General features: G+C 45.1%; 1 protein-coding gene across 6 annotated transcripts in view; it reads right to left on the bottom strand.

The window, feature by feature from the left end:
- Kirrel3 (kirre like nephrin family adhesion molecule 3) overlaps window positions 1-14,113 on the bottom strand; it is a 584,234-nt gene that overhangs the window by 125,681 nt on the left and 444,440 nt on the right. For all 6 annotated transcript variants that reach the window (XM_087214246.1, XM_021242765.2, XM_087214242.1 and 3 more), the window contains one exon: window positions 5,033-5,110. In XM_087214246.1, the coding sequence (XP_087070372.1) occupies window positions 5,033-5,110 (78 nt within the window). The remainder of the gene's footprint in view (window positions 1-5,032; window positions 5,111-14,113) is intronic.

The raw sequence follows: 14,113 nt of genomic DNA, 5'->3' as shown, positions 1-14,113 counted from the left end.
CCCCAACTAACAAAATGACAGTATTAGCCAATATCCTGGGGGCTCTGGTGGGCAGTGGAGGAATGGTCTCAGGAAAATAATTGTGTCCCCTTAGTGTGAGGCAGGCTGTCTGAGCGAGAAGAGCTTCCCAGGCTAGTGAGGTGCATTCTTCCCGGGCTCAGGTCTCCAGGGGACAGGCCCAAGCCACCCTACTCCTGCTTCCTCTCTGTTCTGGAAAAAGTGCAGCTCATTTTCAGGGCTACTGGATGCCTCTCTGCCACCCAGTGTACAGTGGACAGGGCTCTGATCAGGCTCTTTGAAGACAGACAAGAGAAAGAAACATGAATCGGTGTTTGGAGATTGCTAAGCAAAGCCAGTCAACTTCCTAGCACTGGTTCCTTTGGTGAACAGGGCATTTGAAAGTATAAGATGGGTGGTGAGAGCAGGTGTGGGCAGGATATTGAGAGCCAAGCTAGAGTCTAACATTATCACATTTTAGGAACCTACAGCTGGTCTTTATTGACATTATTCAATTTCATGCATGCATGAGGCAGTTGAAATACAGATGTCCAGGGCCTTGCCAGAGACAAGCTCACATGTCTGGCTCCTTACTCTTAGGTGTGCCTTCCACTATGTACCTCAACTGCATTTCTTACCAACTCTGTTAGTGAGTAAGCAGGGGCCAGTGGAAGTTTAGACTTTTTATGGATTAGGGACTGGGATGCACAAAGAAAGAAAGGCTTCCACATCATTACAGAGACCTCCAGGGTCGTTGAAAACACCAGATTTCCATCATCCATCATGATGCTGAGATGTGAGGATGGGCATCATGGAGGAGGTGTATTTGCAGTCGGAGTCTGAACTAGGGCAATGGTGCCCTAGGAGCTGGGGCCATGCAAGAGCCTGCTGGGGGCTGGACATATGTGGAGCCAGCTTTCTCCTTCCTGGGTATGCCAGCACATTCCACAGGAGCCCAGAATCTCTGGTGAGCATCAGCTGCCTTAGCTAATCACTCAAGAGTGTTTCTTTCCCCAGTCCGAGGGACATTTCTGCACCCCTTTCACTGAGCTGAGAGAAGCAGCTGGTCACAATGACCCTGAAAATCTAGGAAATCACTGAAGATGGCAGGGCACCCCATGTGCCCTCCTGTGCAGTTCACCTTAGCCTCAGGGGCTTCTGGAAGGCCGGTCAAGGGTTTCTTGTCTCCTCTCTCCTCCCTTGAACATCTTTTTCCTCTTTTCTCCTTCTCTGGAGGTGCCTAATGAATTTTCTGGTTCCTTAGGGTTGTCTTCCTCAGTCCATGTCCCAGCTCCAAGTCTCTCCTGTGTTCTGCCCTGTCACTCTTTCTCCCTTTTCAGTTACCCTGAAAACCAAGCCAAGCTAAAGTGTTAAGGGGTCCCTCCCTGTTTATGGTCTCAACCTCATCGTTCAGAATTCCTAGAGTCCTGCAAACCCACAGACCTGGGCTGCAGTCCTGGCTCTTCAACTACTTCCTGTTGACCCTGGGCTCAAGGCTTCTGGGCTCTGCTGAGTTAGCAGGTTGCTTTACTATCTCAGGGGTTCTTTATGGTTCCAACATGAAGGAACAAGGAGACCTTCATCTGATACCATGCAACAGCTTTCTGTTCTGTCTAGGAATAGGACCTGCTCTGGGAGAGCAAGATCCACTAGAAGATAAGTGTTTCTGGAATATCCAAGCCAAAGAGTCATTGGAGGAAAGCTGGGAAAGACAGACAAAGTGTCTCTCTCTGTCTCTCTCTGTCTCTCTCTCTCTCCCTCCCTCCCTCCCTCCCTCCCTCTCTGTTGTGTGTGTTGGAGATGAGGGGTGAAGGAACAAGAGATGTGATGGGAAATATATGCCTAGAGATGCCTGAATACATGCTCAACAGTGCATGGGGTAAGGTAAGAGAGCTGGTGTAGAAAACAGGGAGGCTACCCCTGGGGATCCTTGCTTTAGTCCCACTGACCTGCCTGGGCCCCGGCATCCTAGGAAGAGCTCCCTGGGAACAGACACCTGAGAGTTGGGGAAAAAAAAAAAGAAATTCACTATATAATTGCATGTTGAAATGGGTGCCAAACAATATGTAGACTAATTGTCATAGTGGAGTGTATGGTGCAGAAGAGGGGTATCTAACTTAGATAAGGCATGTAGGGCATGTGTAGGGCATGATTCCTTTGTAGAGGTGACTTTTACACTGAGATGTACCTGAGTGTTCTTGCCACCATCTCGAAGGCAGGGACTATATCTTATTTACTTCTATAGCTCTAGTGCTTACTGTGATGCCTGGCACTTATTATGAAAAATTGGTATCATTTTTATAGTATTCAATGAATTTTTGATGAATAAATAAATAAATGATGTCCTTACAGTGTTTCCTTTAAAGCACTGTGTTCTTAATCAAATGAGGACAATGATGTCAGGCAAATCTGATATTCTCATGCCCAGCCTGTCTTTATCCCCCCGTTTCTTGTCTGCTCTTTGTTGATTTTTGTTCATATCTGCATTAGGTGTCTCAGATGTGTTGAGTCCAAAATGGAAAGAATACACACACACACACTCCCTCCATTGCCAACCACCTCCATTCCTGTGAATGCTGCAGATTTTCTCTGAGAAGCTGTTAAGCACTCTCAGAGAAAACCCCTCATTGACTATCACATGCCTCCTTAAATGATCTTTGTATAGTGTTTTCTTTTTATTGCTTTGTGTAGTTTAACAGCACCAATTGTGATTACTCTAACTTATGATAAACCCCAGATATATAAAGCTTCTGTTCATTCATTATTTTCCTATTGTTCCTTCTCAAGCTGCTCTTTTTTGGAATGTAGTGAGGAGGGGGGAGTAGAGGGTGAAGAAAACAAAAAAGATATTAGCAAATTAACAGGAAAATAAATGAACTAGGGGACCACTTCTCCTTGGGTGACAGACACCCTATTAGATACTGTTAAACAAAACAAATATGCTTTAATATAGCACAAGTAGGTTTTTTATATTTATTCTGACTTGGAAATATAATGCTAACCACTTTAATGGAGGAAGCAGCTAATTGTTCCAATATCTCACGAATTCCAGCAAGTGAGAGAAAAATAATTACTTTGCCAATTGTTCAATGTACACCAAGGTGTGTTATGTGGCATGGACAGATTTCTATTTTTTGATCTATGTCACGGCTGCTATTCCAATTCAATTATTAATATGTGGGAGTTATGTCTATTTTGAGTATTGGTATGAGATAATTGTAAACCATAAAACAGCTCCCCATGAGTGTGGATGCTTTTTCTTATCTGAAGATGTGTTGGAGTTTGGGCATGTGAGCTCTAGAGAGGGAAACATGTACCGTGGCCCTTGGAGTGGCAACGCTGTCTGGAGTGGAGCTGGTCCGTCCCTCCCCTGCCCCTCATGTCTTCCACCCTCCAGAGCCAAAGCTTGGTGACCTATCTCTTCTTCTGCCCCACTTTATCAGCGTGCTCATATCCTGTCTTCCTTTTCTCATTAGTTGAGCCATGTAGCTCATCACACGTGTTGGCTCATCTTGCTCACCACCTTGTCTCCTTGGTCATCAAGAAGCTGGGGTCAGACACCTGGAGCTTGGGTTTCAGATAAAGTCTGCCTCCTGACTCTTTGGCTTCTCCAATTCCCATGAACCTCCGTTCGGTTTCTCTAATGAGCATTGCCAGAGAGAGAACATGTCTATTCAGCACCACGGACAGAGGTACGCTGTCAGCTCCCACAAATTAGAAGTTACTGCTGAGCACTCCTGTCAAGGCAGGGGTGCTAGGAAGGGAGGGGGTGACTAAAAAAGAAAGAAAAAAGTCGATGAAAGAGATTGATGAGCAGGACACGAGATATGCTGCCCCCACCCCTGGCTGTGCTCAGTCATAGGTCTCCCACAAATGAGAAGTGTCTTCTGGAGGCTGCTGCTTTGTTGCAGACAGGCGGCAAGTCGGGGAGGTGACTGTTTCCTGAGCTTAACTATGCTGGCCTAGGTCTGATCAGACTGTCACCATGATGGGTGCTGGTGATAGGCCCATAGCTGGTAAGGGCTCAGATCTGTGGTACACACAGAAGTGTGGGTTTCATGGACAAGGGGTTGGGAAGAGTCAGCTGCAGAGTGCAGGAAGCAGTCCCTGGAACTATGTTGTGCTTTATCTCTGGGGGAAGAGTTGACAGAGGTGAACTTCTTCCTCCTTTCCTGGAATGGGAATGAGGCTACAGGGGCTCTGAACCTCCAGACAGAGGGCCCAGTGCATGGCAAGCTGGGCTGGTGGAAAGCCAAGGCTTCATTTGTCTGACTTTAATGAATAAATGGCATCCCTGGCCATTGTTTATCTACTTTTGAATCCTGACAAACAGTCTGTGGCATCTGATGAAAAGGGTTATTAGCTGCACAAAGACAGATGGCTGGGGATGGAGAGGATTGGTTCTTTATTACACCAGGCCCATAAGTGACAGCACTCCTCAACAGCTTGAACGTCAATGTCAATACCTTCCATAAGTCTTTCATGATCCAGGCAAACCCCAGAGGAGAGACCCAGTGCAAAAGGAGGCCAGAGTGGTCCGTGAGTAAGAGGGAGTGGTAGGCCACTGGGTTGGAAAAGAAGACAGATTTCCAACTATAAGCCCTTTGAGAATAAAGACACTGTAACTAGTATACTCCAAAGTGCTCTGTAAGATGTTATTTATCTGGATAGGCATTCAAGAAATATGAATGATAGGCAAGAAGGATAGAGAAGTTTGGAGTAGGAAGATAACAGAAGTAGATTTAATTGGGCTGAACAAAGGTAGGGAAGAGAGAGGAAGAGAAATAGGGAATACAAAGGAAGGTGGGAAGATGGGCATAAGGAAAATGCTATGAATCAGCATCCTGTGATTCAGACATTAGCTGCTTTCCCTGACATTACTGTATAAAGAGCTTCATGGAAATCCTGCTGAACTGTCCTCCCTCTTTTCTGAACTATCCCAGGTTCCTTTTCCTGGTTCCTCTGTGGCATAACAATAGGAAATAGCTTCCTCCCTCCATGTTACCCATAAGATGGTGGGGAGTTTCCCACTGACCTTCATTCATTCTCCGAAACTTGTCCTTGGCCATGTAGCCCAGCACCAGACAGCATCCTCTCTTCTGGAGGCCCAGCTCTAAAAGAGAAGCACAAGTGGGTGAGTTGGGAGTGGCCAAGGTGTGAGAGGCCATTCTGTGGGGGGCTGCAGTTATTGCTCCTAAAATAGATCTGCTTCATTAATAACAAGCATATATATGTATATATATTTATATAGCACTCGCTACATTCTAGGCATAATTTTGTTGATAATTCTTACTAGATTCTCATTACATCATGTGAGCTATGTACTGTTATTAGCCCCATTTTATATCACCTCCATTTAGAAATGTATTAACTAAGTGGCCTTAAAGAGGTAGCAGGTGGCAGAGCTGGAACTTTGAACCTATACAGCCTGACTCTCCATGCTCATCAACATTACTCTGAGCTACTGATGCCCTTTATACCCCAGGCTTGGGAATATGCCCAGACCTCACTGGGACTGTGTTCAGACCTGTCAGAAAAGAGACAGATCCAGTTAGTGACATCCAGGATGGAACAGTGCAACCACCTATAGTAGGTGACCCAGGAGGAAGATGTGATGGAGTGAGTTTGGGAAAGACACAGGGGCTGGGGTCTAGGCAGAAGACCTCTTTCTACCTTTTGGATGCATTCATGGGGCTGGGTGTTTCTGTGCATTCCTATATGAGGCACCATTCAGCATCATTGTTCAGCAATTACATGTATGGATTCAGATCCCAAGGTTGGGATAGTTAAGCAATGCAAGGACCCATAGTACTTTGACCCAACCAAACAAACAAAATAGAACAATCCAGGTAGCAAATGTGAGGGACTCTCTTCTCCCTTCCTCCCTCCTTCCCTCTCTCTCACCTTCTCTCTTTCCCTTCCTTCCTTCCTTTCTTGTGGTGCATTTTGTAAATCTGTGCCTACTCTACGTAGGCATGAACTGGAGTACATCTGCCTCCAAGTTTTCCTCTCGGGTATTTATCCTCTAATCCTGATTTGTCTCAAGTACTTTATGAGTCTGAAGTGTTTTCATACCTGCTTTTCCTTTTAACCTTGGGAGATAGGCCAATGGGCAATTGTTACTCACAAGACACAGATTGGAAAACTGAGGCCTAACGACGTTAAATGACTGCCCTTGATTATTTTAGACTCTCCACCTCCACCTCCTTGCTTAGAAGTTACACAAAGGTGACAACTGCCAGAGACTGGGAAAATGGCTAAAGCGTTTGATTTCTGAAATTGGGAATGTGACCGTAGCTCCCCCCAGGCCTTGTCAGGATTCCTGGGCACCTGGCTGCTTCATTCTTCAATTTCTCAGAGAAGGAGGGTCCCAGTGAGAGACATGCCACAATGCATCTCTTGGCCACAGTCAGTGTCTCTGCTGTCAGGGACAGACAGATTGGGTCCCTTCCTCCTCCTACGTCTCCTTTCTCTTCTGCTGTGCAGCTGCACCCTCCCAAGGTGGCAGGATAAAAGGGAGTGTAGGGCCCATGAGAGGCAGACAAGTCAAGCTCTGGGGCTCATGCCCCAGGGAAAAACAAAGCGTGGCAGGCGATGGGAGAATGCCACAGCCCAGGGAGTTTGCCCGCTTTGATCTCCCAGTTCTTTAAAGGGGCTTATTGACTATCTGGAAGCGCAGAGAGGCAGATCTGAGGTTGCTGTTTCCAAAGGCACTCGCTCCTCTTCCTTCCCCTGCACACTTGCTCACTCATCTGAAGGCTCAGTCAACCGGCCCCCACTTCAAACAGCCTCGATTCTCAGGTACCCGAATTGACGATGTTAAGTTCTCCCATCCAAAGCCTTGGCCTTTTCTTTAGGGGCTCCTGCTCTGTCAAGGACCATGTAGATCAAAGCCCCTTTGATGTTTACTCACTATATTTGTGGATTCTTTCTAACAACCACCTCCAAGAATCAGGAATGCAACATTCCAGGAGGGGGCCAGCAGAAGCACAAGCTTCGAAGAGGTGCTAAGCTGCAGCCAACAATGGCCCTTTGCTCGAGACTGTATTGAAGCCTTGGGGTCCAGCAGCCTGCAGTTAGTCAGCCCATTAGAATTGCAGGCATATTGTCCATCACCAGAATGATGCAATTTCTGACTATTCCTATTACATTTGCGCCAACTTCTGATGCCCAGCTAAGCATATCAGCAGTGGCTGCTAATGAGAAAGGGAATCTGAGTTCCTGGATTGAGCCCAGGAGGGAGCCCAGGGGAGAACTGAGGAAAGAGGACAAAGGATGTTAGATGGATATGGACAGTGTTCCTGCTGGTCTAGGCAGACTGGGCAAATGGGGGAGGGGGAGGAATTCTCCTAAAGATTATTTAGAGCCTGGGAAACTAATGCTGGCTATCCTATGTGACTCAAATGTCACATACTAGGTTGTCCCCCAGGGTGACTGACAGAGGAGAGGCCACATGTGCACACAGTTATTATAAGCAAGAGTCTCCCTGACCATGTTTGATTTTTGTAAATGAGCAGGAAAAGAAGTTAAAAAAACCCTGCTTAATAAAAGAAATCGAGGACAAGGTAATTTCTCAATGTATTTGGCTCATTTAATTTGACACGTGTGGGTTAGTCTTAATTATTTAGGTGGCTACATTACAAGGCGCTAATAAGCACACTGGAGAAATTTATTAAGTGAGAGGGCTCTTGGACTGAGTCTTTGCAGAGAAGCCACTGGGATCTCTGCAAGGAGGAGCAGGTTGGAGGATAAGAGAAGTGAGAATTAGCTAGTTTTGCATATATAAAAATTTGGGATGCTCTTTGGAGAGGTTTGCAGAAGTAAAGCAGAGATCATTGAGTCCACGTGTGGAAGCATGCCTCAGGACAGAAGTAGGGGATGGGAGGAAAATCTGGAAACACAGCTGGGCAAGTGGGGTTTTGTCAAAGACCATTCAGAGAACAAGGGAGAAGCAGGAAGTAGCCACTTTGACTTGGGAAGCTCCACCAACTAGGCTAATAGATGAGAGATGACAGAATAGGACAGAAAGAATAGAACACGTCACTTTTTGAGGAAGAACAACCCGCAGGATCACCTTCTTTGTCATATGGCCCTGAGATGGATGGTGGAATTGGATTACAGATGTCTGTTTGGAACCACAAGATGATAGGGACTTCCATTGGAGAGAAGGCTTTGGGGCTGCCATCTTTGGCTTCATCAGTAGCAAAACCACCCATATGTGCAGACAGCATTCATGGAAAATGACTGACATGAATGGAGTCCTGGCTTAAAGAGAAAGCTCATAATAAAGAAGTTCAAGGTCACCTGCAGATGGGGTGTGGAGGGCACAGTGTGAGGAAAACTGAAGCTTAGGCAGCACTGCCTATGCAAGGAAACAGCCTTAGGGATTGGATGCTTCTTAGGGAGAAGGGAAGACAACACCCCAGGAATGCTTGGCCTCTCAACTGTGAACAGCAGAAGGCTCACAGAGCTCCCTTTTCCAGCTCTGATCTGCTAACACAAAGCACAGTGCCTGGTATGTGACAAGTGCTCAGGAAAAATCTGCTGACTTGAGGAAAGGACTGATTAAAAAATATTGGAGAATGATTAGTTCTCCCCAACCAAGGTCAGAATGAAAACAGGTGGGCTTAAATGTAGCACAGAGCACTTAGGTTAGGTGAGGATGGTTGCAGAGTGAGAGAAACTTGTAATTCATTGGAAGAGGGAACTGTTTCACAACTAGGGATCATTGTAGGATTTCCTCTTGAGAGGAATAAAAAGGGATGGCTTTGTAAATGGAATAGATTTCTTCAGCTCCAGAGGGTATAGAAGAACCGTTTTCTAGCTTTAGAATTCCTTTATTCTTACTAGTGATAATAAAGATACAATGATACTATTTCACATTTGTGAGGTACTTATTTTTTCACAACACTGCAACATTCACTGTCTTGTTAGATGGTCACAGTAGCTTTGTGACGATAGCATGGCAGATATTATTTCCTCCATTTTGGTTTCAGAGAAGTAAAATGATAAAATGACAATTCAAGACCAAAGCTTTCGCTGTGGATGGTGCTCAGCCTAGAATTTAAACCTTATTTCTGCCTTAGTTCTCAGGGTGAGCTGTCAGATTGCAGGGCTGCAGATGCTACAAATTGAGTCAGACCAGAGAACAGACAGCAGACATCAGCGATCTGGGCTAGGGCAGTATTAGACACTGAATTGCAACACCCACAATTCACACCCTGATGTCTAATCCCCAAACCCCAAATGGGATGCTATTTGGAGACGGGGACTTTGCAGAGGTGATCAAGTTAAGATGAGGTTATAATGCAATATGACTGGCGTCTTTACAAAGTGAAACTTTGGGGACAGAAATGTATAAGAGGGAGAACACCACATGAACATGAAGATAGCCATCTACAAGGCAAGGAGAGAGGGTCCTGGAGTAGGTGTTTCCCTTGCAGCCTCAGAAGGAGCAACCCTGCCAACTTCTTGCTTCTGGAACTGTGCAACAATGCATTTCTGCTGGGCTAGTCACCCAGCATGTGGGGATTTGTTATGGCAGTCATAGCAAACTCATGTAGACAGGAAGGAAGGAGGAGTTGGTTCCCCATGGGGCTTGGGTATTTCCATTGGTTGTGACTCTCTGGAATGATTCCTGGGGTCACCAAGCTGGTGCAGTGAACAATATCACACAACAGCTCAGAAGTCTCAAGTGATGGGGCATCAGCTGTCAAGACTGCTAAGATGGGCCAGTGGGGTGGGGTCGTGAGCACAAGAGGCAATGAGAGGTGGGCAGGGAAAGCAGCTATGTGTTTGCATACTCAGCACCACTCACTGCTGCCCTGGATTCCTCCAGAACTCCTGCTTCCAGTGTGAGGACCAGGATGGCCAAGACAATGCTTGCTTATTACTCCATCCAGACACTAATGAGCTCTCCAGTGACCTCAGTTACAGCTGGTAGACAAGTGGTAGCCAGCCTCCACTCTCTCCACATGTCTGTGGCTGTTCAGTTCACTGGGATGGCTGCTTGCAGGAGGCCTGCCAGTCTTGTCCCCAATCGGCCTGCTCACAATAGTTCAGGTGATATGGTGATATTATCTAACATTTGTGGAACATTTATTTTTTCACAATGTTGTCATATTTGCTATCTGGTTTAGTTGCTTAAGACTAACATTTTCTCTCCTGAAACTATTAGACTCAAGCATGGCCTCAGAAGTAAGCAGCTAGGTGTGGCTATGGTGAAGATTTTAAGAGCTGAGGAAAAGAGATGAGGGAGGAGACTCATGCAGGGACAGATCCTAAAGTAGCTGATGAGTCACTACTAGGAATCATGACTTTTTCCTACACAGGGTTGGGAATCCAAGAGAAGTGCTAAGCTGGAGAAAGAGAGAGGCCTTCCTCACATGGAATAAAGATCACTTTAGCAGCGGTAAATATGATAGACAGAGGAGATGAGCCCCAAGAAGGGCAGCAGCTGGGAGGCTATTACCATACTCTAGTGAGAGATGATGGCTTTACATCTGCTTCCCTCTTCCTGCTCTCTGAAGATATCTAGAGATCAGAATGCAAGTGAAAGAACACTGTGCTTTCTCAGGGGGACAACTCAGCCTCCACAGCCCCATCACCTAACCACAGAGAGCAGTACAGGGACTGAAAATAGCTCAGATTCCCCAGATGGTGCCTGAAACCATATGGAGAAGACTCCAGCTAGATCTAGTTCAAGTCACCAGGAAGCCATCAATGTCTCCTAACTGACAGAGCTGGCTGAGGCTGTGAGGCAGCACTTAGCAGTGAGCCGGCCTTGGGGCTTCCCTGACCTTTAGTGTTCTTATCTATGAACTGTTAATACTGAGACTTCTTGCATGATGAACATGAAAAGCCAATGAGCCAGTATGCGTTGACAAGTGCTTAGAATGAAGTAACTAATAATAGTGGGTTCAATAATTAAAAATAAAACATCAGAGGGGAGTCTAGAGATCATCAAGTTCACCCCCCCCATTATAACAGATGTGGAAGTGAGGAGGCAAGGAGGTGGAATGACTTCATCAGGGCCATGTCATGAGTTATCAGGTGGTGTTCTCTTGGGTCAAGGTGGTAAGCTCAAGTCAGGTGGACTGGAAAGGTGAAGGGAGTCAGAAAGACCAGGCTATACCAGAAGAGACTAAGGGATGAAGCTGTTGGGAATGGACAGGAAATGGTTAGTCTGAGAGACATTCTAGGGAGAGATGATGGGGCTGAGTGACTGAGAGGCTTGAGCAGAAAAAAGGGTGCAAAGATGACTATGGCGTATCTTATCAGAAACATTGGAGGGAGCTTGAAATCTACATCAAGTCAAAATGGAGTGAGGATGGAGGAAGCTGATAAGGTCATGGGGTGTTAATGGTGCATTTTGGGCTTTCCTGGGTGTGATGGTTAATCTATGTTTTCAACTTGATTGGACTGAGAAACTCTTAGGAAATTAGTAAAACACACTTCTGGGTGTGTCTTTGAGGGTGTGTCCAGAGACAACTGACATGTAACACTTTGAACTGAGGGAAAGATTTGCCTGAATGTGGGAAGCAATATTCAATAGGCTTGGGGCCCAGATGGGAAAAACAAAGGAAGGGGAAAGACCTCCAGCTTTCTTTCTACCTCCTGTCCGGCCTGAGAACAGCCACTATGCTCCACCACATGCTCTCTGCCATGAGGATTCTGCCTAACCAACATCTTAGAAGCAACGGAACTAAGTGACCACTGACAAAACCTCTCAACCATGAGCTAAAAGAAACCTTTCTTCCTTTAAGTTATTCTCAGGTATTTTGTCACAGCAATGGGAAACTGGGCAATACTAATTAAGCTGTATTTGAAGTGATGAAGTTTCTAAATGAAGAGGACCCACATGACAGCATGAGCAGGAGTTTCAGTCTGAAGAAACACATTGGGCAGTGAGATTGAGACAAGGTCTTGCTCTACAGTCCAGGCTGGTCTTAAACCTGCTAGGTAGCTTAGGCTGGCCTTGAACTCCTAGTCCTTCTGTCTTAGACTCCCAAGTCTGGGGTTATAGATGTGTGCCATCACATCTGGCTCTGAAGAAATATGCTTTTAACCAGCTCATTGACCTTAACAAGGAATATCTCATGGAGAAGTAGCTGTATGGTGCAATGTGTAGGCTCTACTACAAGGATTCATTCCATCCTCTACAACCAGCATATATTAATAAAGTTGACCAGAATTAAATCCATCATACTCATTGAGAAGCCACTATATACAAGTTAAAAATGTGTAAGGCAAATTTCCTATTACAATGAGATAGTAATCTGTTGGTTATACAAGGCATGTAGGGGTTGAACATCCTTTATCTGAATGCTTGGTACCAGAAGTATTTCCAATTTCAGAGTTTTAGGACTTTAGGAATATTTGTACAGTCTTTACCTGTTGAGCAACCCTACTAAGAAAATCCAAACTTTGAAATGCTCTGAAACTTTCTGAATGTAAAATTTCAGATTTTGAACATTTTGGATTATGAATTTGTACTTGTGAAAAGGTTTTGAAAATCCAAGATGAATGATAGTTTAGCAAAGAAGGTGTCCTGAGGCAGCATGCAAGTTACTGGCACATGAGTGGTGGTCCTGGCTGCAGGGGTCCAGAGAAGGAAGCTGGAGCTCTAGGGTGTGGAATGGTGAGGGATGCCCTCATGATGGGTCCCAAAGGCAGGAGACACATCTGGAATCTTGTTTCTGTTGGGTGTCTGATCCAATGGTTGTGTTGCAGGTGATTGCCCATCACAGCCATCAATAGCCATCCTGCTGGCTAGAGTCTTGTGTTTGAAAAATTTTCACCTTGACTCTGCTAAACCCCTGCTTTCTGCCTTGGTTCTACCTATTTTCAGCATAATTACTCACATTCCAGGCAATAGTGATATCCATAAATCATGGAAAGATCACCATTTTCTGATCAACTTCTATAGTAAAGGGACCTGATGTGAGAATTAGGAAAGATTTATTAATCTTGAGTAGCACCTGGCTCTGGCCCTCTAGGACAAGTAATAAATGTTTAATAGCCCAATAATACCTGTTTCATAATTTTTGAGTCTCATTGCTTGCTAATCTAAGTTTATTAAAGCACTATAAACTTTACATTGTTGTAAAGATATAATTGCTATTTCATAGCTTATTTAATATGAGTTAATTATATTAGAACTAAGTTTCCTCCATTCATATTAAGTATCAATTAGTTGTTTTAAACTATTGATTTGTATTTAATTAACTATGCTATTACATACCAATTAAATTCTTATAAGAGAAACTTGAAACAGCTGTGGTCTTAAATTAAGTTTTTTAAATAATGAATTACATTAACAGCTCATGTTGCATTCTTGTCTTCTAGGAAGAGTTGACAATCATTTGTGATCATTCCAAAAATGTTCTGTCACCACTAGTCCATCCTCATTCACTCCTGCAGGGAACAAGAGTCCCTCAGACACCTACTAATCAATGCCTTGTGGCTTCATACAGCAATAGCAATGGCTGACACTGGGTAGCCCTTTGCCAGCCCTTCCCTGTTCAGCTTGCCTCAGCCGTGCCATTCCCTGGAGGGCAGAGCCCTATCCACTGCACAGCCAGACAGAAAGCAGCAGCAGCAGCTCCTCACCACCAGCTATGGAGTCTAGAATTATTTGTATTGCTATTAGTTCTAGGTCCCATGTGCCTGAAGGAAATCTGGATGCCTGTGTGGTCAGCAATCCTTTGGTTTCTCCAGTTCTCTGCTCTGCTGGCCTAAGTCTATATGTCTCGGGGAGCAAATAGAGCTGACACTGATTGAGCAGCAATGGGCCTGTAAATTCTCTCACCATGTTTCGTCTTCATGGCAACCTTATGAAAAATAGGTATTATCATCTCAGTTATTCCTTTAAAGAAGCTGGCATTATTATTATTGTTATTATTATTAGTGCTGGAGATGGAACTCAAGTTCTTCCACATAGCCACTGAGCCACATGCCCAGCCCAGAAACTAACATTTTAGTTTGCCCAGAGCTCCACAGCTGGCAAGCAGTGGAGTTGGAATAGCTCTGTCTATCTGACTCCCTGCTGGGTGCCTTGGGCTGCACTCAGCTCCACTCTCTGTACAATATAGCTCCTCGCCAATTCTGAGTCTCC

Source organism: Heterocephalus glaber, unplaced genomic scaffold (genome assembly GCF_053883595.1).
Source record: "Heterocephalus glaber isolate CG9 unplaced genomic scaffold, H.glaber_assembly_v1.0 deba00001446, whole genome shotgun sequence".
Classification (NCBI taxonomy): Eukaryota; Metazoa; Chordata; class Mammalia; order Rodentia; family Bathyergidae; genus Heterocephalus; species Heterocephalus glaber.
This window is presented reverse-complemented; position numbering and strand designations above follow the sequence as displayed.